The sequence below is a fragment of the Taurulus bubalis genome (assembly GCF_910589615.1).
Source record: "Taurulus bubalis genome assembly, chromosome: 18".
In the NCBI taxonomy this organism is placed as follows: domain Eukaryota; kingdom Metazoa; phylum Chordata; class Actinopteri; order Perciformes; family Cottidae; genus Taurulus; species Taurulus bubalis.
In genome coordinates, this window is record NC_136606.1 from 2006009 (window position 1) to 2033747 (window position 27739).

Sequence of the window (27739 nt, forward strand, 5' to 3'; positions counted from 1 at the left end):
TCAATGCAGCATAATGCATGAAACTGATGTCTGGGAGGTGGATCCTCCATCAAGGTCCAAGTCCTGGTTCTTCCTGGAGGACTTCACACCGTGCAGCTGCTCCTCTCTCACCTGTTGGTCGTCCTCAGGCAGCTTTTCTTCCACATTCACTTCATCTGATGAGAGAAGAAGTGAAAGAGAAAGAAAGAGAATCCTGAATTCTTAACTCTCCTCCTGACGTGATCTTAACAGCTCAACACGAATGTTCTCTGTCCATGAGGACGCGCTCCTCGTGAGACCAGACTGGACCGGACCAGAGTTTGATGAATGGGGACATTGTGTACAGTACTCACATGTTGGGGGTTTGGCAGCTGTGATCTACCAGTCGTAGCCGGTCCTGTAGAGATGAACACAGCACCAAGAGGGATGGAACAGGTTTAAAATAACAGAAGTAATGCTTTGCATCACGTCCTCACCGCAAACACAACAGCTGACTGCAGTCAGGTTCTGTGTCATCAGTCCAGATCCAAAACACAAGGAACCACAACACACTACCCATTTCACTCTGCTGTGAAGTCCCATGCTAAGCTAGGCTAACCATGGGCAGCGGTACAGTTCCTGGCCAACACTGCAGAAACCCAGGGCTGGATTACCAGTAGAAATACCTTGAATCCCAGTACAGGAGCCTCTGTTCATTGGCTGTGAGGGTTCTGATGTGTTGTTGCTATAGCAACTGGTGCTGGTGGGTTAGGGAAGTAAAGGGACCCCCAAGGGAGAAACCCATTGACCTCTATGGGTTTAGTTCAATACTGCTGGAACCAGCATGGACCGACTCCAACATTCTACTGACCTCAGAGTCTCCAGTCTGTAGTGAGGACTCTCCACCAGATCAGACAGCAGCTTCACTCCTGAATCCTTCAGGTTGTTGTTTCTCAGATCCAGTTCTCTCAGACTGGAGGGGTTTGACTTCAGAGCTGATATCAGAGAAGAACAGCTGATCTCTGACAAGCTGCAGCTCTTCAACCTGAATAAAGAATAAAGATGAAGATCATAATCATTCATAACCATCAGATGTGTTGAGGTTTAAATGTGTAGCTCAACATGACGATGTCCTCATCAAGGAGCTTTTCTCTTTGTCATTGTGTTCTTGTGGATCATCATCATGTCAGCCTTCTACAGACATCATCACATGTCAGCACAACATTCATAACCTGTTGATGTCCACACAGATGAAGACCATGCTGCTGCTCTCAGGTCTGCAGCTACAGGATCACAACCTTTCTCTTCATCAAGTAAACGTTATAAATATGAAACAAATATTATTTCAGAGGATCTTCTGTTTACAGATTTGACCATTTACCAAAAATCATAAACAATAGTTTACATTATCAACTAACTGAGGACATTTTCTACAATTTCTTTAAGAAACAAGTCTTTGTGACTACAGACTACATTTAGTTCAAGAAACATTAAATATGAACAAAAACAAATATTAAACTTACTGGATTTAAGTTATGTGTGTCCATAAATGAGGTTGAATTATTAAATAAACATATATCTTTTTTATTTTATTTAATTCAAAATGTATTTAACCTCTTAGCGTTCCTGTAAAATTTGACGAAAAACGCCTATCCAGGTAAACCCAAAGTAAATGGGAAGCTGTAGTTGAACCATGTGGAGTAAATGCATGGTCTTGGTCTCTTTTGAAAGGAAACAATCTGAAGTTTTTTTCCCTCAACAGTCAGAATCACTTTAAGTGCTGCTGACACTGAGTTAAATGAGTTTGAACACATTAAAGTATAAGGTTTTTATTTCCGCCTAAACATTTCTTTGTAAATAGATGCCTGTAGATGACTATAAATGGGACTTATGGACTGGAAAACACAATAGGACCATAGCCTGAAGCCTTATCTAGTCTAAGTAAAAAGCAGATAACAATATCACAGAAAATGAATATTTTACACATGTTTTTCTAATGAAATGTCTAGGAATTTTTCCATTTTGAGACTGAAAATATTCATGATATACCTATTTAAAAGGCTTATAGTCTTGCAAACTTATAGAGGCACTATTCATATTTACTACCAGTATTGCTGACACAGAGAAAATGAAGTATAAATGCATTTTCATGCTAATTCAAGGCCACACTGAGGCTCTATCAGCAGCTGTCTCTGCTCATCAAATTGAAGGCTGTTGGGATTATTTGCCCCCCCCCTCTTCCTGGTATTCTTTTTTAGGCAATTTCATTGGCTGTACGAAACGCCTGTTATCTGAGCTGTACGACGTGACAGGCTTGATCCACGCAAACCTAAAAACCCATTTCGAGACGGACGTTGGGGACAGATAACAAGAGTAGGCCTTGCGCATATGTCACAGAGCGAAGATGCTAGGAGCATTTTTCTGATAAATTAACTTACACATATAAGATGGAAGTACATTAAGAATTGCCTTATAAATAATGACATGCCAATGACTTAGTCTACGGATGGACAATGCAGGCCAACCAACCCTAGCATACAGGGAGCAATGGTGAGTAAGGGCCTTAAGATTTGTTATGAACGTCAACGCTCCATGGTAGACAGTATCCACGGAGTGAAGACATTGATAAATAAAGCATCACCATAATCCATCACAGACATAAAAGTAGCAGCAACAAGTCTCTTTTTAGCATCAAAAGAAAAGCAAGACTTATTTCTGAAATAGAAACCCAGCCTCACCTTCAACTTCACAAGTTGCTGAATGTGAGGTTTAAAAGAGAGATAATAATCAATTAAGAATCCCAAGTATGTATATGACGATACAGACTCAATCACATTGCCCTGAAATGTAATTCTAGCTGGAAGGTTTAGTGGTGTTTTCTTTGAGTTTGAAAACATCATCAGTTTTGTTTTGTCAGGATTCAAAATTAATTTCATCTCATACAAAGTGTGTTGAACAGTATCAAAGGCAACTGACAGAGATGCTATATGAGGCTATATGAGTATATATATATATATATATATATATATATATATATATATATATATATATATATATATATATATATATATATGTATATATATATATACCTATATATATATATATATATATATATATATATATATATATATATATATATATATATATATATATACATACATATTACTATAATAGTAACAGAGAGTCAATTAACTGACCTCAGAGTCTCCAGTCTACAGTGAGGACTCTCCAGAAAACCACTCAGCAGCTTCACTCCTGAATCCTGCAGCTTGTTGTCACTCAGATCCAGTTCTCTCAGACTGGAGGGGTTTGACTTCAGAGCTGATATCAGAGAAGAACAGCTGATCTCTGTCATCTCACAGTCTACCAGCCTGCAAACACACAAAACAACACACAGAGTTTCTTATATCGATACACAATGAATAATAATTTTCATCATAAACATGAGTGATTTTCATTTTGGTTTCATCTTCTTTTGTAAACAGACATTTTGTTAAAATCATGTCACTATAAACACATTAAAATCCTGATTCCAGTTAAATGAGTTCCTCCAGTGCAGTAGAAGCTCTAACAAACTAAAAGCAGGACTTAAAGCAGGGGTGGGCAATTCGTTTTCCCAAGGGGCCACATGAGAAATTGGGACCGTTGTGGAGGGACAAACCAATAGGCTGAACTTAATTCAATTAACTCAATATTAATGTTATTACTTTTTGACAGGCTGTCAAACACTTCACCACTGGGCTGTCAAACACTTCACCACCAGGCTGTCAAACACTTCACCACCAGGCTGTCAAACACTTCACCACCAGGCTGTCAGGAAGCTGAACTCTCTCCCTCACCACTCCCACATCTAGACTCATGTCCTCTGCTGCTAAACTCTGTCTGACCGCTGGTATAACGTTCTATTTATGTTGTATATATGTGGTTTATATGTTGTTTTAACTGTTTTTGCACTATCCACTTTATGTCAGACAGAAGAGAAACACAATTGTATATCTTCTGCATGTTTGCACAAACGGAATAAGTGCCAAATAAAACTGAGCGAGGCTCCTGTGAGACTGACCGCCTGTGAGGGCTTTGTGAGGCGGAGCGGCTCGCGGCAGCACCCGCTGCTCGTTGAGGACAGAAACTACAGAACAACACGTGCTTTCACATTGAGAAGAGAAACTACAGAACAACACGTGCTTTCACATTGAGAAGAGAAACTACAGAACAACACGTGCTTTCACATTGAGAAGAGAAACTACAGAACAACACGTGCTTTCACATTGAGAAGAGAAACTACAGAACAACACGTGCTTTCACATTGAGAAGAGAAACTACAGAACAACACGTGCTTTCCCATCAGTCTGTTGGCAAACGCGCGTGCACATACGTAAATCGCCTTCAAAGTAAAAGCAGTGCAGTTGTATTGCATTCATGGCATGCATCTTATTTATTTTTCATTTTTGATTCACCTCACCAGACTGGGAGAACCCGCGGGACGCAAGATGCCCAGGTCTGACTTAAAGCGTCCTGGTTCCCTGAGAGCAGGAGGGCCAAAGGATGTTCATGTTGGTTGGACAAGACCTCCAACACTTTGATCCCCAGCAGGATTGTGGCCAGTTCAGCATTCAGTTCACAGCATTATGTCCAAAAGCAAATCAAGAGACACCAGTAGACATTGTTCTCCCACAGCAACATGTTGGGAACACCAGCATGAACTGGTATGCAGTAGATGACTTCAGAGCACTTCAGACTTCAGAGCTGAGAGAAGAACAGCTGACCTCTGTCAAGCTGCAGGAACTCAATCTGCACCAAGAAGAAATATGAAGAGAAACAATCTGTTCATAATCCATCAGATGGGTCCATGTTTTAAATGTGGAACTCCACTTCTCAAGGTTTCCTGCAGCTGGTAGCAGACGTGTAGAAGCAGCTCACGGAGGACAATGACTTGTTTAATATGATATTAATGTTTAGGACAAACTCATCACAGTGAATGTTCACATGAACCTGGAGCACAACAGGTTGATAAGAGATGTGAACTGATGATGCTTTCTATCACTTTTAGACATCTGATACTAAATGTATTGATCAGTATTGATCCAGGTTCTTCAGAGCAGATCAGAACATATTAAAAGTTGTTTTAAAATACAAAATGCTCTGGAAAAAAGTATCAACATGATTATGTTCTTAAATTACTTTAACAGTTATTTGCTTCAAAGTTAATAAATGTTTTTTAAATGATGAACATTGAGTCACTCAAATATAATGTATAATATTCATCAAGTATAATATATATAACATTCATCAAGTATAATATATATATATAATATTCATCAAGTATAATATATATAATATTCATCAAGTATAATATATATATAATATTCATCAATAGTCTTTTTGTGTCTCTATGAGTGACCTTCTGTAGGTAAAGGACTTTGGGCCCCTGACACTTTTGGCCCCTTACATTTGGGGCCCCTGACACTTTGGGCCCCTGACACTTTTGGCCCCTGACACTTTGGGCCCCTGACACTTTGGGCCCCTGACACTTTGGGCCCCTGACACTTGGGGCCCCTGACACTTTTGGCCCCTGACACTTTGGGCCCCTGACACTTTTGGCCCCTGACACTTTTGGCCCCTGACACTTTGGGCCCCTGACACTTTGGGCCCCTGACACTTGGGGCCCCTGACACTTTTGGCCCCTGACACTTTGGGCCCCTGACACTTTGGGCCCCTGACACTTGGGGCCCCTGACACTTTGGGCCCCTGACACTTTGGGCCCCTGACACGTTGTACATTTCATGACTGTAGAGGACGACATGCAGACAACGAGGCAGCTGATGTGAAGTGGAACATATTACCAGAACATGTACCACTTGATGATCAATACGTAGATAATCAATACAGTTATTGATTAAACATGAAGGTGCTACACTGGCAGCAGACAGTGAACCCACCTCAGAGTCTCCAGTCTACAGTGAGGACTCTCCAGAAAACCACTCAGCAGCTTCACTCCTGAATCCTGCAGCTTGTTGTGACTCAGATCCAGTTCTCTCAGACTGGAGGGGTTTGACTTCAGAGCTGATATCAGAGAAGAACAGCTGATCTCTGTCATCTCACAGTCTACCAGCCTGCAAACATACATAACAACACACAGAGTTTATTATAAGATACACAATGCATCATTATTTTCATCATAAACATGAGTGACTTTCATTTTGGTTTCTTCTTCTTTTGTAAGCAGACATTTAGTTAAAATCATGTCCCTGTAAACACATTAAAATCCTGATTCCAGTGAAATGAGTTCTTCCAGTGCAGTAGAAGCTCTAACAAACTAAAAGAGGACTTAAAGCGTCCTGGTTCCCTGAGAGCAGGAGGGCCAAAGGATGTTCATGTTGGTTGGACAAGACCTCCAACACTTTGATCCCCAGCAGGATTGTGGCCAGTTCAGCATTCAGTTCACAGCATTATGTCCAAAAGCAAATCAAGAGACACCAGTAGACATTGTTCTCCCACAGCAACATGTTGGGAACACCAGCATGAACTGGTATGCAGTAGATGACTTCAGAGCACTTCAGACTTCAGAGCTGAGAGAAGAACAGCTGACCTCTGTCAAGCTGCAGGAACTCAATCTGCACCAAGAAGAAATATGAGGAGAAACAATCTGTTCATAATCCATCAGATGGGTCCATGTTTTAAATGTGGAACTCCACTTCTCAAGGTTTCCTGCAGCTGGCAGCAGACGTGTAGAAGCAGCTCACGGAGGACCATTCATGACTTGTTTAATATGATATTAATGTTTAGGACAAACTCATCACAGTGAATGTTCACATGAACCTGGAGCACAACAGGTTGATAAGAGATGTGAACTGATGATGCTTTCTATCACTTTTAGACATCTGATACTAAATGTATTGATCAGTATTGATCCAGGTTCTTCAGAGCAGATCAGAACATATTAAAAGTTGTTTTAAAATACAAAATGCTCTGGAAGAAAGTATCAAAATTATTATGTTCTTAAATTACTTTAACAGTTATTTGCTTCAAAGTTAATAAATGTTTGGTTCTTTACGTGAAATTAAATTACCTTTTTTTATGATGAACATTGAGTCACTCAAGAATAATATATATAATATTCATCAAGTATAATATATATAATATTTATTAAGGATCATTAGTCTTTTGTGTCTGTATGAGTGACCTTCTGTAGGTGAAGGACAGGGGTGGGGCCCTGACACCCCTAATACTTTTGGCCCCTGACACTTTCGACCCCTGATACTCTGGTCCCCTGGCACTTTTGTCACCTGACACAAGGGCCCCTGATACTTTTGGCCCCTGATACTTTTGGCCCCTGACACTTGGGGCCCCTGACACTTTGGGCCCCTGACACTTTTGGCCCCTGACACTTGGGGCCCCTGACACTTTGGGCCCCTGACACTTTTGGCCCCTGACACTTGGGGCCCCTGACACTTTTGGCCCCTGACACTTTTGGCCCCTGACACTTGGGGCCCCTGACACTTTGGGCCCCTGACACTTTTGGCCCCTGACACTTTGGGCCCCTGACACTTGGGGCCCCTGACACTTTGGGCCCCTGACACTTTTGGCCCCTGACACTTGGGGCCCCTGACACTTTGGGCCCCTGACACTTTTGGCCCCTGACACTTGGGGCCCCTGACACTTTGGGCCCCTGACACTTTTGGCCCCTGACACTCGGGGCCCCTGACACGTTGTACATTTCATGACTGTAGAGGACGACATGCAGACAATGAGGCAGCTGATGTGAAGTGGAACATATTACCAGAACATGTACCACTTGATGATCAATACGTAGATAATCAATACAGTTATTGGTTAAACGTGAAGGTGCTACACTAGCAGCAGACAGTGAACCCACCTCAGAGTCTCCAGTCTACAGTGAGGACTCTCCAGAAAACCACTCAGCAGCTTCACTCCTGAATCCTGCAGCTTGTTGTCACTCAGATCCAGTTCTCTCAGACTGGAGGGGTTTGACTTCAGAGCTGATATCAGAGAAGAACAGCTGATCTCTGACAAGCTGCAGCTCTTCAACCTGAATAAAGAATAAAGATGAAGATCAGAATCATTCATAACCATCAGATGTGTTGAGGTTTAAATGTGTAGCTCAACATGACGATGTCCTCATCAAGGAGCTTTTCTCTTTGTCATTGTGTTCTTGTGGATCATCATCATGTCAGCCTTCTACAGACATCATCACATGTCAGCACAACATTCATAACCTGTTGATGTCCACACAGATGAAGACCATGCTGCTGCTCTCAGGTCTGCAGCTGCAGGATCAGGATCAGATCAGACATGTAGGACTCATTGATTCCATGAGCTTCTTCTTGGTGTCTCTGGTAGCTTAGCAGCTTCATGTGTTTACCAGCAGAGGTCACATGTGCTCAGGTTAGGGGTGGGAATCACCAGAGTCCCACGATTCGATACTTGAGTCACGATTCGATACTGCGATATATTGAGTATTGCAATTTATTCTTTTTTTTCAACTGCAAATTGTCCCCAAAGGAAAACGTATATATTTTATATATATATATATATATATATATATATATATATATATATATATATATATATATATATATATATATTTATACTTAATATCTTATCTAATAAGATAAAGTTTTCAGTCTGTTCATCTCACTTCAATCATTTTTATTGCAGCAAAATGTGATTGTCAAGCAGACAAACTGAGCAACATGACATACATGTTGCACCTGACAAACTGAACTGCTTGTATTACTGTTTGCATAGTCGCGTCATTTGCGCCAGAGAGGGGGCGGGGCTTATCTCCATGCGTGTAAAGAGTTTTCATTTACACCATCCACCATGGAAATAACCACTAGTTCTGCTTTATACTTGTTGCGGAAATCCCAAAAACGCCGGAACATCAAACGCTCTCTTGTCTGGGTACATAATATTACCCGTAGGCTCTCACAGCTCGGTGAATTTCACCGACTTCTCCAGGAAGTGCGTCTGAATGGCGGCCGCTTCCAGCGCTACTAGTGCACCAGCAGCTGGTTTGATTCATACTTTTTCATGTCTTTGACCGGTGTTGTGGATTAAGAGGCGGCCATGTTAACTGGCAACTTCCGGCCGAACGCGTCTACTGTTGTCGTCGTTACAGCAGATGTTGAGAATAGCACGAGAACACGTAGCTGTCCTCGTGAATGCCGCATTGTTTAATTCTGCAGTTCAATGTCTAACCTTCTCGTCTAAAGTCTCTGATCAAAAGATACCGGACTAAACGTTGTTGAGTCTTTTCAGGGAAATAATCCACGCGAGTGGAAGCGTCGCTTGTTGTTTATGTGTTGAAACAGGAAGTCAGCAAATTGCCTTTCCTTTGAAATAAAGTTGTTACAAATAACACATAATGACTGTGGAGTCTGTTTTGTGCAAATATCTGTCACGTAAATTAACTCTATAGTCCACGAAAAAAGAAGAGACAAAAGATATAAATAAGTTTAATTTACAGGATTTCTCAAACTAATAGACAGCTGTTTAAAATCAGACCATTCAAAACGTCTTTGTAGAACTGCAAAACAGTTGAGTTCACTTGAATGTAATAAGGGACACCTAAACTTGAATGGTCTGATTTTAAACAGCTGTCTATTAGTTTGAGAAAGCAGCGATATTGTAAAGCGCTCCAGGTCACGTCAACATGCTCCATGGAGTCGCAGTTGGTCACAAGTTGATCTGGTGGCTCTCTGCCGTTTACATGTGACTGCTGACTGTGTGGTACACGATTTGACTGTAAATCCACAAGAAAATCCACTATGTCTATTGTGGTGTAGTGGTAATGCCACTGACCTCTGAGTCCGAATCCCGTAAATTAAACTTATTTATATATTTTTTCTCTTCTTTTTTCATGTACTATTGAGTTAACTACGTGACATATTTGCACAAAACAGACTCCACAGTCATTATGTGTTATTTGTAACAACTTTATTTCAAAGGAAAGGCAATTTGCTGATTTCCTGTTTCAACACATAAACAACAAGCGACGCTTCCACTCGCGTGGATTATTTCCCTGAAAAGACTCAACAACGTCTAGTCCGGTTTGTTTTGACCAGAGACTTTAGACGAGAAGGTTAGACATTGAACTGCAGAATTAAACAATGCGGCATTCACGAGGACAGCTACGTGTTCTCTTGCTATTCTCAACATCTGCTGTAACGACGACAACAGTTGACGCTTTCAGCCGAAAGTTGCCAGTTAACATGGCCGCCTCTTTATCCACAACACCGGCGCAGTGTCGGGCATGTTGTGTCGTGCAACAGCTGTGCGAGCAGCGGCGATACGAGTGGCAGGAAGTCAAGACATACGGCGCATTTCTAATTTCTTTCTCCGGTGTCTCCATTTTTTTCCCCTTCCTACCGGTCACGCAGAAAATAACACAGCACCATCTAGTGGACTGAAAAAGCAATTTATTTTGGACCAAAACGTTTATCATTTATATAATAAAAGATCGATACTTGGCCTCTGTGTATCGATCCAATATCACCACGCAAAGTATCGCGATACTATGCTGAATCGATTTTTCCCCCACCGCTAGTTCAGGTGTGTTTCAACAACAGCCACATGTCACCTGTCCATCACAAGAGTTATTACCTGTTAGTTAACCATTTAACTGTTGATGTTTGTAAACCTACATTGTTGATTTCTCTCCTCAAAAGTTGTATTTAGTGATGAATTAGAACATAAAATGTTTGTGGCCGCTGTTGTTGTGACTATAGACTGTGTCGTTCCAGCGCTTTGCATTGTGGGATACAGGAGAGCTAGATACATACTTTTCAGATTCAGCACAACATCCTGGTACTTCTGTCAGACTTAGATTTAGCTTTTGTTTGCTAGCACATGCTACATTTGGGTCCAACCAGTCCAAACTGTTAGAATAGGAGCTTTAAATACATCCAGTGTCAAACACAGACTGACTTGATGCATGTGAAGCCTCACATTGGTTCAGATCCACTTCACAGGTGTGTCCTCCACAGAACTAGACTGTGGATTTAGTCCTGGAACATCACAGACAGTCTGGACCGATGACAGACACCAAGAACTCTTGAAGGGACATTTGGACTCGTGAGTACTGTGTTGAGAAAGACCTGAACGAAGAGGAACCGGCCCTTTAAGAACAACATGTGTTGAAGGTTGTTGGCTCCAGATAATGAGACTCAACATGAACCCAGAACAACAGGTAGACCTGCTGTCAAGAAAAACTCAAGTTAAATAAGTTAGAAGCTTCTACATCTGTAGCTTGATGATGTCATTCATCAGCATCACTTGTTGAAGAGCCACTAGCACTACGACTGCTCTCAGCTGACCTCTAGTTCTAGTAACCACAACAGAGACCTTTGTCTCCTCCAGCTGGAGTCCTAAAAGCTGCTTTGTTGAGGCCTTTGGGCCGGTGCTGGGCTGCTGGTTACCAGTCTGAGCTCTGGTTTCATCTCACCACAGCAGCTGTGTGGGTTGTCTCTGTAGCAGCCTCATCAGCTTCTGATGGCATGAAGACCATCACAGTTCACAACCTCACCTTCATGGAGCTTTGCATTCAAGTCTTTTCTATCTGCTGTCATCAGATCTTCATCCTCCTCCTTCATCTCCCTCACACACTCTCTGCAGCCTCATCAGGACTGACATCACCTTCACTGACTGATGGACCACCATGTGAGTCTGGAAGCTACAAACTCTCCTGTCAATCACTTAATTTCTCTACAATCTGCTTCTCTAACAAATATTCAGATTTTATTTTCAGGGACATCCTGAAACCTTCCAGTCAGTGAACTGACCTCAGAACCTCCAGTCTACAGTGAGGACTCTCCAGTCCAGCAGACAGCAGCTTCACTCCTGGATCCTCCAGGACGTTCTGACTCAGGTCCAGATCTCTCAGACTGGAGGGGTTAGACTTCAGAGCTGAGGCCACAACTTCACAGTGAGTCTTTGAGAGTCCGCAACCATTAAGTCTGTAATGACACAAATATTACAAAATGTTATGATGAAACATTTAATATGTACTTCCTGTTTCCTGTGCTGATGAACATTATCTCTTCACATCAGTGGTTCAGCTGCTCTCATCTCACTGTGTTTCACATGAAACAAGAACTCATCTCTCTCGTCTGCAGACTTTTTCATATTTAGTGAAACTGTTCACTATTAATAATTAAACTATTAATATAACTCAGTAAACTTCCTGCATTTAAATGTTTATATCAAGTGAATATTGTTGCCAAAGCATCAAAATACAGAATAATAAAAATATAAATATTCTACTATTAATTAATATTCATATTAATATAAATATTATTATTAATGTCTGTTCAAGGTGGAGCTTTTAATTCTAACATGATGCTGGATAGTTAATTCATATTACTGTTTCATATTGTAATCCTTAGATATTTTGTAAATCAAATGTAAACCTTCAACATATCCAGTAACATTTCTCTGCAGGTAAATGTAGTACTGCAAGTTTTCCTCTGAAGTAGAAATGCATTACATTTCATCTGACCCTACAGGGTCTGGATCTTGGGAGACATACAAGGAATTCATGTTAACCATAATAAGAATACTTCATATTACTCAGCTGGGTAAAGCTGTATTCTACTAAAGTGGAAATCTGAACTCCTACATGGAGGCAACGGCTCAAAGAACCAACATCCTGCAGCTCACCTGAAAACATGTGGAATACTTTGAGGAGGAAACCAGCAGCGTATGAAACATGTGGGCCTCTTTTGTGGCCTCAGTACTCCATCACTACAGTCCACTGGCTATGAAGTAGTATGAACACTGTCCTCCTGAGCTCTTCTTGTCTCCTCCATGTTGTCTTCTTCACTCTAGTAACAGACTTCAGGACCTCACATCTCACTTCATTGTGTTCTATTGTTCTGTGTGTTTAGTTTAGTGGAGAGCAGTGACATTCAAATCATGTTCATGTAAATGTATTTCAACAATCTAAAGGTAGAACCCTGAATTGAAGTTGCTTTGTTTTTGTCTTCTGGTCCTGTTTTTAAGAAGGGGGTGTGACCTGATACAGAGCTCATTTAAACTCTTAAATAATCAGGTGTTACCTGTAAGTGTGATGATGTCAGAGCCTTTGCAGAAGCTCCTCATGTAACAATAACTAGTACAGGAAGTGATGACAGTAAAGCCTAATTTATGGTTCTCCATCAGGTCGACGGCGTACCTACGCCGTAGCTACGCCGTTGACGCAGACCCCTACACCGTAGCCTGACGTGCACCTCCAAAAAATCCTAACTACGCGTCGTGTTGACGCGGACCGCAAGCGCTGTGATTGGTCTGCTCAGAACGTAATTTCCGGCAGTTGCTTTTTCCCAGCCTCGACCGGTTTAGTGGTCGGACAGACCACCTCCGCAAACATCTTCTCTGTCGCCTGCGCTTCAACGTTTGCAATATAAGCATTTGCTTCAATATTGATGAGCTCCAACTCCAAATGCAGCCGCTCCAACTGGGTCGCCATTGTTTACTGTGACCGGAATTCGGCTATAACCCCTGAAACCACACAGCCACACAGGCACACACCCCTGGCGGCATGGCGGTTAATTGCAGAGCAACGCGGTCCCTCGACGCAGAACTTCGAATGCTCAACGACGGCGTCACGTACGCCGTCGACTTGACACATAACCATGAATTAAGCTTTAAACACTGATCTATGTTGTGATCAAAAGCTGCTGAGAAAAAACCTCCAACACGACCTCTAAAGTCCTTCATGTGTTGTATCAGGTTCACATGTCGCCTACATCACCCAAAGGAAGATGAATAGAGGAAGAATCATATCAACATCAAAGAACAATCATCAGAAATAAATAGAATAACTTGACAGTGAAAACACAACCAACTGAAACATCAACATGTTTTCACTCGTAGCTTTTGAGACAACGAGAACATCTGAGACTAAATACAACTGACTTATAACTTTGTATCAAACAGCTGGAACACTATTTTAAGAATATTATGGATTTTATAGTTTCTATATTTGAAGAACTAAACTACTGATCGACACTAATTCATAAAGGTAATCACATCTGGACTCACTCAGCCTTTCTGCAGTTCCTCATAGCTGGAATCAGTCTCCGTCGTCCCTCCTCTGATGTGTTGTAGTTCTTCAGGTTCAACTCATCCAGAACCTCCTCTGACATCTGCAGCATGTAGCACAGAGCTGAGCACTGGATCTCTGAGAGTTTCTTCTCTGATCTGTTCCCTGACTTCATGAACTCCTGTATCTCCTGATGGACTGAGAGGTCCTTCATCTCCATCAGACAGTGGAAGATGTTGATGCTTCTGTCAGGAGAGATATAACTCTTCATCTCCTTCAGGTTGTTGATGGCTCTCTGGATGGTTTCTGGACTGTTGTCTGTCTGACCCAGCAGGCCTCCTAAGAGTCTCTGGTTGGACTCCAGAGAGAGGCCATGAAGGAAGCGGACAAACAGGTCCAGGTGGCCATTTCTACTTTTGAGGGATTTCTCCATGGCTCTCCTCAGGAAGTCCTCCAGGGATGAATCAATGTCACCATGAAGACTGTTGTTGGCATCATCATCATCATCATCATCATCATCATCATCGTCCTCACTATCCAGGTCTGAATCTGCGTCGTCTTCTCCCATGAAGTCCTCCAGTACCTTTGTCTTCCTGTGTGTGAAGCAGTGGAACATGTAGACGGCAGCCAGAAACTCTTGAACACTCAGATGAACAAAGCAGTAGACGGTTTTCTGGAAGATCACACTCTCTCTTCTGAAGATCTCTGTACAGACTCCTGAGAACACAGAGGCCTCCGTGACATCAAGACCACACTGCTCCAGGTCTTGTTGGTAGAACATGATGCTTCCTTTCTCCAGATGTTCAAACGCCAGCCTCCCCAGCTTCAGAAGAACTTCCCCGTCAGCCTCCATCAGCTCCTGAGGACTCGTCTCATGTCCCTCATGGTACTTCTGCTTCTTCCTCTTGGTCTGGACCAGCAGGAAGTGTGAGTACATGTCGGTCAGGGTCTTGGGCAGCTCTCCTCTCTGATCTGTGGTCCACATGTGGTCCAGAACTATAGCAGTGATCCAGCAGAAGACTGGGATTAGACACATGATGTGGAGGCTCCTGGAGGTCTTGATGTGTGAGATGATTCTGTTGGACTGCTCTTCATCACTGAACCTCCTCCTGAAGTACTCGTCCTTCTGGGGGTCGGTGAAGCCTCGTACTTCTGTCAGCCTGTCAACACGAGTAGGAGGGATCTGATTGGCTGCTGCAGGTCTGGAAGTTATCCAGACGAGAGCCGAGGGAAGCAGGTTCCCCTGGATGAGGTTCGTCAGCAGCACGTTGACCGATGCCTTCTGTGAGACATCACACACAACCTCATTGTTGATGAAGTCCAAAGCAAGTCTGCTTTCATCCAGACCATCAAGGATGAACAGAAGCTTCCAGACAGAGAGCTGCTCTGCTGAGACCTTCTGTAATGTTGGATGGAACACATGGAGCAGCTTGAGAAGACTGAACCGCTCATCTCTGATCAAGTTCAGTTCCCTGAACGAAAGCACAACCACCAGACCCACGTCCTGGTTTTCCAAACCCTCGGCCCAGTCCAGAGTGAACTTCTGCACCGAGAAGGTTTTTCCAACGCCAGCGACGCCGTTGGTCAGAACCACTCTGATGCGTCTCCGCTGGTCAGCTGAGGCTTTAAAGATGTCGTGGCACTTGATGGGAGTGTCATGGAGGGTCTTCTTCTTGGAGGCTGACTCCAGCTGCCTCACCTCATGTTGGGTATTAACCTCTTCACTCTGTCCCTCTGTGATGTAGAGCTCAGTGTAGATCCTGTTGAGGAGGGTTCCACTTCCTGTTTCACCACTTCCTTCAGTCACACGTTCACATCTCTTCTTCAGACTGATCTTGTGTTCATCTAAAACCTCCTGCAGACCACAATCTGCTGAACCAGAAAAACAAGAGAGAACACATGAAGAAGACATGATATTGATTTGACTAAAACAATCAGTAAACTCGTGAGTGAAGTAACTTTCAGTTTGATTCAGTTAGAAGCTACAAAGTAGTGGGATGTGAACACAGAGAGCTTTCTCTCTGGTCAGCAGCACAGACACCTGTTGATCCAGTCAGTGGAGCTACAGACGTGGTTTTGGTTTGAGGGAGGAGACCGTCTCCGTCATGGTGCTGTTGACCTGCTACCAAACAGAGCCTCAACAGCTCAGATGGGTTTTCCTGCTGTGAGGCTGCAGTGGAAATGTATTCATGGCCTGGATCAACGCTCACTGAGCCCAGCAAGAGACAAGTAAAGAACCAACAGCATTCTGATTGGTTCATGCAAAGACAGGGTGCTATCATGAAACCAAAACATAACCTTCATTGATGTATTGTGGGTTCATATTGTCTCTCAAAGAAGAACAGGGATGCAGAGCAGAACTGTCTGCTGGAGCAGATCTTAAATGTCTTCTGTGAGACTCAACAAGAGTTCCTGTATGAGAACAACACTTCCTGTTTCCAGACATGAAGACATCAGCAGAGACATGGAGGGTCTTACTCTGTACAGTGCTGCTCTCACTGGCTGCCTGCAGTCCAGCTCTGGTTCTGGTTCTGGTTCTGGACATCAGCTCCTCCTCAGGAACAAGACTCCTCTTCTCTCTGTGGAGACATTTCTTTATTACTAAAATGATTTGTTGGTTGTTGATGAAAACATCCAGATTTGGACCAAAGTGTCAGAAGCTCAGAAGTTCAGAGATCAGTTAAAGTGTTGTTACTTTTCTGTTTGAATTCAGAGTTCAGTCTGAATGAAGACGTGAGATCTTGAGTTAGGTTTGAACTGATGTTAGAAGTGGTTTAAATACTGTGGTAGACCAGCAGCCTGAGGCCGCTTTGTCTCGTCCAATCAGAGTGGAAGCTGAGGGGCGTGCACGAAGGAGCAGGACCGGTAATGAACTGTAGGTCTTCAGTCCTTAAGTCTTTCTTATTGGTCAGATGAGGCTCGTAGTGTGTTAAACATAGTTTATTCCACCAAAACTAAAATAAAACCATATGCAATGATGGACTATCAAAAACTGACCTGCTGAAAATAACAGGAGTGCAGTCTACAACCTGCGGTCAGAACAATAGTTGCTCCACATCCTGCTGCATGGAGTCTTAACGGGCAAAACACACAACAACGCACACACCAACAGGTCAAATGCCTCAAAGCACATCCTGCAACATGACCAATGACCTTCATTCTAATGTCTATTAACCCTTTGGGGGCTGGGCCCGCGCCGATGCGGTCGGGCAGGTGTTTAAGTTTTTAATTAAAATTATATCAGCACAATAATACGTCACAGAGATATGGTTTCAAATCTGGCGGATATGGTTTCCACTTCCGCGTCTGAGCATCTAAACATGGACGTGTCTTACGACGTGTGCAAAGCTTCAATGTGAGTCAGAAGATGCCAAGCAAAGAGTCCTGAGCAAATATATTGGAGGGGACAGACAGCGCAGCTCCAGTGCCTGAAGGATTCGCTAACAAGGAGCTACCCGGAGCTAACGGGCCAGATAGCTGGCTACAGCGTTTCTGTGAGACTGAACGGTGAGTAATCAATTGTTGCCCCTATCACCGTTAACTTTCTTACAGTGAACTTAGTACGACCAGTAGTGTTGGACTTCCATTATGTGTTTGTAAGACCGTAACTAACGTGTGTTTGTTGACGCTAGCTTTGCGTTAGCACGTCACTAGATAGTGCCGTTTTGGATGTATCTTCCGTGTCTACGACTGAACGGTGCATACTCAACTGTTGTACCGATCACCGTTAACTTTCTTACAGTGAACTTAGTAAGCCTAGTAGCGTTGGATCTCCGTTAATCGTTACTACAGTAGTGTTTATGTCACGTTAGGTGCTGCTAACACGGCGCGAGCTAACAAGAGCTAACGGAGATAGTTGACTATAGCTATGAATGGTGGGTAATCAACTGTTGTCTCTATCACCGTTAACTTTATTTCAGTGAACTCATACTGACTTGTATTAATGTATTTTACAGAGTGGATTCAGAGCTGTGAGGGTCCAGAGGACAACATGCAGCTGCAGCAGTCTCCAGTCCGTCTGCCTGCCAACACATCACCATAGCAGGCCTCAAAGCCAGCCACAGCTCATCATCCCCACCATATAATAATACATTTGGTTTTTGACATTTATCTACATGTGTCTACCATTTTATTCATATATTCCACTGCTTTTGTGAACCTAAGACCATTGGTAAACCAATTTCCACAACAAATATGAAACATTTCCAAAATCAAGATTCCATTTTTCAGCTTTAGTCATATTTTCTCTGTACACTTGTGCCTTGGGACAATGGTGCCTCATTATATAGATAGCTGAGATTCTTCTGAAATTTGTGTATGTATGTATCATATACAAGTGACTTTAAAAAGAGAAATTTAAAAATGATGTAAATTCAAGAAAATGACCCCAGACCCCAGAGTGTTAAACCTTTTAAATGTCTTATAGCAGGTAAAGGTGGAGTCTCAGGTTCAGGTCCAAGCGTGTCATTCCCTTTTCTGTCACTAGGGATGGACTGGGTTGTTTAGAACAGTGATTTTCAACCACTGTGCCGTGAGAGATCGTCAGGTGTGCCGTGGGAAAATATTCATTTTCACTTAATCGGTCAGGAAATGAACATCCATCCTATAAACTAGTTATTAAAGTGCTCTTACTTTGAGTCTGAGGGTCCAGGTTCATTACTGAAGTATGGAGGTTCCTCTTTGGAGAAGTCACTCTTCATGGACAGACAGATGGATCCTGGAGACTCTGCTCTCTGTCTGGACTGAACTCTGCAAACAGCAAGAGGATTTTATTCAGAATGAATCTTTGATAACAACAAAGACATTAAAGTAGATCTGAACACATAAACTACTGTTACTGCAGACATGTAGAAGGCTTTAAAGTGTATTAGTGCTCTGAGATGACATCACAGCTCTTCTAGGTGACTGACAGCTGTCACTGAGACGAAGAGGAAGAACCTCAAACTCAACTCTAAATCTCTAAATGTACAGAAAACATTGTCAGAGGTCCAGGAACTGAACATGAGTCCTGAATGAGTTATTAAAGTTCTCTTACTTTGAGTCTGAGGGTCCAGCTTCATTACTGAAGTTTAAAGGAATATCATTGGACTGATCACTCTTCATTGACAGACAGCCGGAGACCAGAGACTCTGCTCTGTCCTCTTCTTCCTCCTCTTCCTCCTCTTCCTCCTCTACCTCCTCTTCCTCACAACCTCTCATCTTCTGATCTGAAGTCAGTCTGAGAGATAAACAGGAACACTGTGAGCTCACGACACAAGAATCAAGACGAGAGAACAAGAAGTAACACACACACACACACACACACACACACACACACACACACACACACACACACACACACACACACACACACACACACACACACACACACACTCACCCTGCTTCAGCTTCTCTCCTTCTGCTCTGTTGACTCTAAATGAGTCTGAACTTTATGACTGAACAGATCAAGGTTCACTTCATGTTCTCATGTACCTGGATCACATGGTCACTGTGGCTCCGCCCCTCTCCATTTACAGGAAATCAGGTGAGTTCATGTGTGTGTTTTGTATTTAAGTATACTGTTGTTAATAGTTATTATATTGTTCATAGTAAAAGTTTGACGCTGTAGTTGGAAGCCAAGTGTTTTGTATTGATTTATATTTATGGTATACTTATTAATATATTGTTCAATTTTGAAATTTTGTTTTGCGTTAGCAATGAAAAAAAAGCCTTTCTTTAATGTCGTTGTTTTGCGCTCTTTTAAAAAAAAGTATGGGTTCAGGCACCGTTTAGGCACCGGTATCGTTTTAAAAGTATCGGTTTAGCACCGGTATCGGAAAAAACCCAAACGATACCCATCCCTAGTTACCATGAGGTGGGCTATGGCAAGCTAATGTGTGTGTTTGTTACTTTGCCAGGTATGTTAAGTTAAAATGTTCTTTTGTTTATTTGAGCCCAGTCTACAGCACGTTGTCTCCGTGCCACAAAACTACCGGAGCTGCCTGAATAAACGGCAATGCAATACCGAGTGTGCTTGACTGAAAACTACACAACGCAAGAAAGAGAGAGCGGTAATGAACTTTAGGTCTTCAGTCCTAAAGTCTCAAACTCAACTCTAAATCTCTAAATGTACAGAAAACATTGTCAGAGGTCCAGGAACTGAACATGAGTCCTGAATGAGTTATTAAAGTTCTCTTACTTTGAGTCTGAGGGTCCAGCTTCATTACTGAAGTTTAAAGGAATATCATTGGACTGATCACTCTTCATGGACAGACAGCCGGAGACCAGAGACTCTGCTCTGTCCTCCTCTTCCTCCTCTTCCTCCTCTTCCTCACAACCTCTCATCTTCTGATCTGAAGTCAGTCTGAGAGATAAACAGGAACACTGTGAGCTCACGACACAAGAATCAAGAGGAGAGAACAGGAAGTAACACACACACACACACACACACACACACACACACACACACACACGTGTATATATATACTTCTATATAGACAAACTCTCACACACACACACACACACACACACACACACACACACACACACACACACACACACACACACACACACACACACACGTGTATATATATACTTCTATATAGACAAACTCTCACACACACACACACACACACACACACACACACACACACACACACACACACACACACACACACACACACACACACATGTATATATATATACTTCTATATAGACAAACTCGCACTCACACACACTCACCCTGCTTCAGCCTCCATCTTCTCTTCTTCTGCTCCGTCGACTCTAAATGAGTCTGAACTTTATGACGCAACACTTCAGGTTCTCTTCATGTTCTCATGTACCTGGATCACATGGTCTCTGTGGCTCCGCCCCTTTTCATTCACAGGAAATCAGCTGAGTTCATAGAAGGGTGTGTGTGTGTGTGTGTGTGTGTGGGGCGGGGGTTATTAATGTGATGTGTTCATGAGTCTCTCGGCTTCAACAGGTTGAATTAAAATGAGTTTTGGTCAAAATGTTGCTGCTTTATCTTCTTTATCTTATGGAGAAACAACCTGACTTTAATTGCAGGAGAAAAGTGCAAAACTGTCCACAAGTTATGCAACAGCGCCCTCTAGCGGCGGAACCAGTCACTGCAGCTCATGCAACCTGCAACAGACTATAATGTCATCATGAGAAGATATGAGCACATTTTAAATGTTTATTAATGAATAGTATTATAAACTATGATCGCTCTGCAGGTTCAGGACCTTCAGTATTCATCTAGAAGACATGTTGAGTCTCTCTTTAGAAAGATGCAGAAAGCCTTTCCTGCTTTCCACCTCACACCACAGGAAACACTTTACACATATTTACAGCTATTTCTGTCCACTCGTACACAATGTGTCATTAAATAACAACATATGGTTGCATCTTACGACACATTTGCTCATAAGAGTCTGAAAAGAGGCCGTCTGGTTGTTCCAGGTCAAAGACACAATGTGACATCACTTGTAAACAACAACAGAGACGAGACGACAGGAAGTCACAACGGCTCTGATCTATGATGATGAAATGTTTACTGAACGTCATGATTCTGACTTCTTGAAAAAATAAAGTCCTGATATCAGAATAATAATAATAAATAATTATTTGTATGTTACTAAATTAATCTTTTCAATGATTTTAAACTTGTTTCTTCAATACAACTTTATTTATAACTGTAAGAGCAGCAGCAGCTTTCTGTCCAGTTCTTTATTATCGTACTGAATTTACTCCATAAACAATATATCACATGCACATTATACATTTCATATGTTGTATTGTTTCTCTTCTTCCAGTTATTGATTTCAATCATTAATGAACGCTAGTCGTAAACACGTTAAAAAGCAGTTATTACTTTATTATCCTGCTGGCAGCTGCAGAACTTCATGATGATCACAATCAATAATGAGTCAACATCTCAACTCATTTGAAGATGATTATGTTTTATTCTACATATTTCTATAATACAAAGACACATATTCACACAATGTCGTTTCATTCTAAATCCTCCAAAAGGTTGGAACAGTTTCCCCACAGGCTGAACCACGAGTGAAAGGTTTGAGCGCGTCGCCACCTTGTGGAAGAACTGGAGAACAACAACCTGCCGACTGAGAGGAGAAAAGACTCCGGGTCGAGTTTAAGACCAAAACCAGAGGGAAAGGTTTCATATAAAACTCATAAATAACTCATCCATCCGTCAGTAGCACGGACTGGATCTCCACAGGGACAGCCGCTTCCTGTCTTTACGGGTTTGAAGTCCAGCAGAACACAGATATGAACTGGAGCCAAACGGCTTCATGTTGTAGTCTCACTGCTGAAGTCCAGCTGGAAACACAAGTATTGCTTCTGTTCACAATCACAGTGGAACTTAAAGAAGTGGGAACAGTGTTGTTATCATCACCTGGATGAAGATGAATCTGTCACTCAGGTGAGAGAGACGTTGGAATTAAGAAAGGCACAGTTAGTGATTCTAACAGAAAAGCCAACTTGTCTTTTCTAAATGTTTTCATGGTCATTACTCTGTGGAAACACAACCTTCCAGTTCTTTACTCCTGATTCATTTGTAACGGGACCGGCCCTGACCTGGTCAGAACTTAGTGGGAGCGCGTACTCCTTTCGCCAGCCGTGTAAGGATGGCCCGTTTTAGAACTGTGAGGTTTCCCTCTCAGTTTGCTTTCGATTACAATTTATAGAGACAATGACGGATGTTAAAAACCCCATTCGTTCGGTTTCCCCGTGGCCTACCTGTACTATTGAGCCACGTCTCATCAATTGTTTCCTCTTATAGGAAAGGAAGATTAATCGTTTTACACACAGTGCAACCCAAACGATTACTTACATTTGTCTGGATCTGAAAACGAGGATTGTGTTCCCTGGTCAATGGCCTCGACCCGGTGTTACCTTCTTCGTCTCGAAAAACCTGGAAGTTATCTTATTCCATTAAACGGGAGTCCCCATTGAGTAGAGTTCTACACTCTTATTTTAGAGCATACATTTTATTTCAACAAGAGTTATTATACACACAGTAGCATAACTGAGTCTTTTCTTTATTTGGGGGTTTGTTTATTCCCCGCAGTAGTTAAGAGTCAGTTCACCAGTAATATATGTTTTAAAAGCTACAAGTGTAAAAAGTCACATTTGTTTCTTTTTTGTCTTAGGCTTAGAAGCAGTTACCAGAAATTAAGATATGGGAAAGTCTCACTTTGAGTTCTCAAATTGAGTGGTTCAGTCTCTGGGACATAGAAGAACTGAAGAGACCGTTAATCATTGTATTTATAGGCAAGTGTGTGGGAAGGTCCCTATCGATACATAGTGGGAGTGACTTAGTAGCAGGTGCGTGTGATTACAACATGTTTTTGACCTCAGTCACAGGTTCAAAAATGTTTGTAGTTACCGTTTCAGAGCAACTGCAAGACAAGTGTCAGACAGATGTATGTATCCTTGAAACATTTAGTGGGAGTAACTGGCGCCTTTGTACGCAGATTTGACAGATGGGACATACCAATGCTGGCTGGGGGTCATGGGGTCATGTTTAGCTGAACAAGTGTCAGACAGATTTATGTGTACTTGACATTATTGTGAGTAATTGGTGTTTGTAGTTCAACCTGCTCTACACCTGATCACATGCTAAACAGTGTTTGTGGCCACAGTTACAAGAATACAGATTTATAAAAAACACAAAATGTCTGCTGCAAGAAACAGGATCTACTATGACCATATTTAGACTTATGCCATGTGATATATGAATGTCATAAAAAAGGAGTGTACTACAGCGTATTAAGCGTGATAAAAGACAATTTCACTCAAAACAATTTAGCATAATGCAGCGTGATAAAAGATTATTTCACTCAAAACAATTTAGTTATAATGCATGAAGAGAAAATGAAAAGAACTTAGAAAAGAAAAGAATAGAGAAAGAACTCGTATTTTACATAACACAATCCTCAACACATTAACGCAGCAACGAGAGAAAACAAACCATCGTATAGAGACCTTCAAGCACACCGTGACTCCAGTGAAGAAGAAGATCATTACAAAGTTAGGAGTAATGTTATATTGCAGATGGAGGTGATATCCATGAGCTGATGTATCAATGCAGCATAATGCATGAAACTGATGTCTGGGAGGTGGATCCTCCATCAAGGTCCAAGTCCTGGTTCTTCCTGGAGGACTTCACACCGTGCAGCTGCTCCTCTCACCTGTTGGTCGTCCTCAGGCAGCTTTTCTTCCACATTCACTTCATCTGATGAGAGAAGAAGTGAAAGAGAATCCTGAATTCTTAATGTCTTCTAGTGGGGTTTAGTTCAATACTGCTGGAACCAGCATGGATCGACTCCAACATTCTACTGACCTCAGAGTCTCCAGTCTGTAGTGAGGACTCTCCACCAGATCAGACAGCAGCTTCACATCTGAATCCTTCAGGTTGTTGTTTCCACTCAGATCCAGTTCTCTCAGACTGGAGGGGTTTGACTTCAGAGCTGATATCAGAGAAGAACAGCTGATCGCTGACAACCAGCATCTCTTCAACCTGAATAAAGAAGAATAAAAGATGAAGATCATAATCGTTCATAATCATCAGATGTGTTGAGGTTTAAATGTGTAGCTCAACATGACGATGTCCTCATCAAGGAGCTTTTCTCTTTGTCATTGTGTTCTTGTGGATCATCATCATGTCAGCCTTCTACAGACATCATCACATGTCAGCACAACATTCATAACCTGTTGATGTCCACACAGATGAAGACCATGCTGCTGCTCTCAGGTCTGCAGCTACAGGATCACAACCTTATTGGTCATTTAAACAGCTGCTGCTTCTGTTTACAGATTTGAGCATTTACCAAAAATCATAAAAAATAATTTACATTATCAACTAACTGAGGACATTTTCTAGAGTTTCTTTAAGAAACAAGTCTTTGTGACTACAGACTACATTTAGTTCAAGAAACATAAAATATGAAACAAAAACAAATATTCAACAAACTCATCACAGTGAATGTTCACATGAACCTGGAGCACAACAGGTTGCTAAGAGATGTGAACTGATGATGCTTTCTATCACTTTTAGACATCTGATACTAAATGTATTGATCAGTATTGATCCAGGTTCTTCAGAGCAGATCAGAACATATTCAAAGTTATTTAAAAATACAATATGCTCTGGAAAAAATTATCAAAATTATTAAGTTCCTAAATTACTTTAACAGTTTTTTGATTCAAAGTTAATAAAAGTTTGGTTCTTTACGTGAGACTACATTACCTTTTTTTAAATGAACATTGAGTCACTCAAGTATAACATATATCATATTCATCAAGTATAATATATAATATTCATCAAGTATAATATATATAATATTCATCAATAGTATTTTTGTTTCTCTATGAGTGACCTTCTGCAGGTGAAGGATAGCGTGGCCTCTGACACTTTGGGTGCCTGATACTTTCGGCCCCTGACACTTTCGGGCCCTGACACTCGGGGCCCCTGACACGTTGTACATTTCATGACTGTAGAGGACGACATGCAGACAACGAGGCAGCTGATGTGAAGTGGAACATATTACCAGAACATGTACCACTTGATGATCAATACGTAGATAATCAATACAGTTATTGATTAAACATGAAGGTGCTACACTAGCAGCAGACAGTGAACCCACCTCAAAGTCTCCAGTCTACAGTGAGGACTCTCCAGAAAACCACTCAGCAGCTTCACTCCTGAATCCTGCAGCTTGTTTCTACTCAGATCCAGTTCTCTCAGACTGGAGGGGTTTGACTTCAGAGCTGATATCAGAGAAGAACAGCTGATCTCTGACAAGTTGCAGTACTCCAACCTGAATAAAGAATAAAAGATGAAGATCAGAATCATTCATAATCATCAGATGTGTTGAGGTTTAAATGTGTAGCTCAACATGACGATGTCCTCATCAAGGAGCTTTTCTCTTTGTCATTGTGTTCTTGTGGATCATCATGTCAGCCTTCTACAGACATCATCACATGTCAGCACAACATTCATAACCTGTTGATGTCCACACAGATGAAGACCATGCTGCTGCTCTCAGGTCTGCAGCTGCAGGATCACAACCTTATTGATCCTTTAAACAGCTGCTGCTGGAAATATGACGTCATCTCTATGTGTTCTTAAAGATTAATATCAACGATCAGACAATATTTGTGAAAACACATTTAAATGAACAGAAACCAAAGAAATATTTCTCCTTCATCAAGTAAACGTTATAAATATGAAACAAACATTAGTTCAGAAGATCTTCTGTTTATAGATTTCACCATTTACCAGAAATTATAAACATTAATTTACTTTATCAACTAACTGAGGACATTTTCTACAGTTTCTTTAAGAAACAAGTCTTTTGTGACTGTATACTAAATGTATTTCAAGAAACATTAAATATGAGCAAAAACAAATATTCAACTTCATGGTTTTAAGTTATGTTTGTACATAAATCAGGTTGAATGATTAATTAAACATATCCATCCATCCATCCATTATCAGCCGCTTATCCGGGGTCGGGTCTTGGTGGCAGCAGGTTCAGCAGGCCGACCCAGGCTTCCCTCTCACCCGCAACACTTTCCAGCTCATTCTGGGGGATCCCAAGGCGTTTCAAGGCCAGCCGGGAGATATAATCCCTCCAGCGTGTCCTCGGTCTTCCCCGGGGTCTTCTACCAGTTGGACGTACCTGGAAAACCTCCAATGGGAGGCGTCCAGGAGGCATCCTGACTAGATGCCCGAACCACCTCAGCTGACTCCTTTCGACACAATGAATTAAACATATATTATCTATGATAGTAAAAGAGAGTCAGTGAACTGACCTCAGAGTCTCCAGTCTACAGTAAGGACTTTCCAGTTCAGCAGACAGCAGGTTCACTCCTGAATCCTGCAGGTTGTTGTGACTCAGATCCAGTTCTCTCAGACTGGAGGGGTTTGACTTCAGAGCTGATATCAGAGAAGAACAGTCTTCCTCTGTGAACTCACAGCATGACATCCTGAAAACACACAAAACAACACACAGAGTTTCTTATATCGATACAAAAGGAATCATTATTTTCATCATAAACATGAGTGGCTTTCATTTTGGTTTCATCTTCTTTTGTAAGCAGACATTTTTGTTAAACTTATGTCACTGTAAACACATTTAAAATCCTGATTCCAGTGAAATGAGTTCTTCCAGTGCAGTAGAAGCTCTAGCAAACTAAAAGCAGGACTTAAAGCGTCCTGGTTCCCTGAAAGCAGGAGGGCCAAAGGATGTTCATGTTGGTTGGACAAGACCTCCAACACTTTGATCCCCAGCAGGATTGTGGCCAGTTCACCATTCAGTTCGCAGTATTATGTCCAAAAGCATATCAAGAGACACCAGTAGACATTGTTCTCCCACAGCAACATGTTGGGAACACTAGGGCCCTATTTCTCGTACGTGGTTCAACAAAGTCAATCAAATATCCTATTATCCAGCTGAAATTAGGGAGATGATTGACATCAGGCTAACTCGGTTTCTTCACGCCTGATCCATGCTGAAACGGTCTCGTTAATTCTAACCAGACGTCAGTCATCTGGATAATTGCGTGTGCACGTTCCTCTTCAAAAGGGGGAGGAGTCGAACACAGATTAGATGATCTTCAAACGCTACAATGGCAAATAAGATCAGAGAAAGAGCATCTTATTTCTCCGTGGAGGACGCGGAGATGATCATGACTACATATGAT

The 27739-nt window shown here is 41.9% G+C and overlaps 2 protein-coding genes across 2 annotated transcripts in view; both read right to left on the minus strand.

Moving 5' to 3' along the window:
- On the minus strand, positions 1 to 24257 carry LOC306750702 (NACHT, LRR and PYD domains-containing protein 3-like; the record flags this gene model as incomplete). Its single annotated transcript, XM_079234172.1, has 12 exons — positions 1 to 155; positions 819 to 1003; positions 3156 to 3329; positions 5898 to 6071; positions 7835 to 8008; positions 11763 to 11936; positions 14023 to 15895; positions 16502 to 16602; positions 18656 to 18772; positions 19059 to 19241; positions 20202 to 20366; positions 24223 to 24257. The coding sequence occupies 12 exons, from the start codon at positions 24255 to 24257 to the stop codon at positions 1 to 3; spliced, it is 3510 nt and encodes a 1169-aa protein (XP_079090298.1).
- Positions 22938 to 27739, minus strand: part of LOC306750646 (NLR family CARD domain-containing protein 3-like) — a gene marked incomplete at its 5' end in the record, with an annotated part of 20006 nt that continues 15204 nt past the window's right edge. The window contains 4 exons of the mRNA XM_079234109.1: positions 22938 to 24266; positions 24375 to 24551; positions 25678 to 25851; positions 26849 to 27022. Of these exons, the coding sequence (XP_079090235.1) occupies positions 24263 to 24266; positions 24375 to 24551; positions 25678 to 25851; positions 26849 to 27022 (529 nt within the window). The 3' untranslated portion in view covers positions 22938 to 24262. The remainder of the gene's footprint in view (positions 24267 to 24374; positions 24552 to 25677; positions 25852 to 26848; positions 27023 to 27739) is intronic.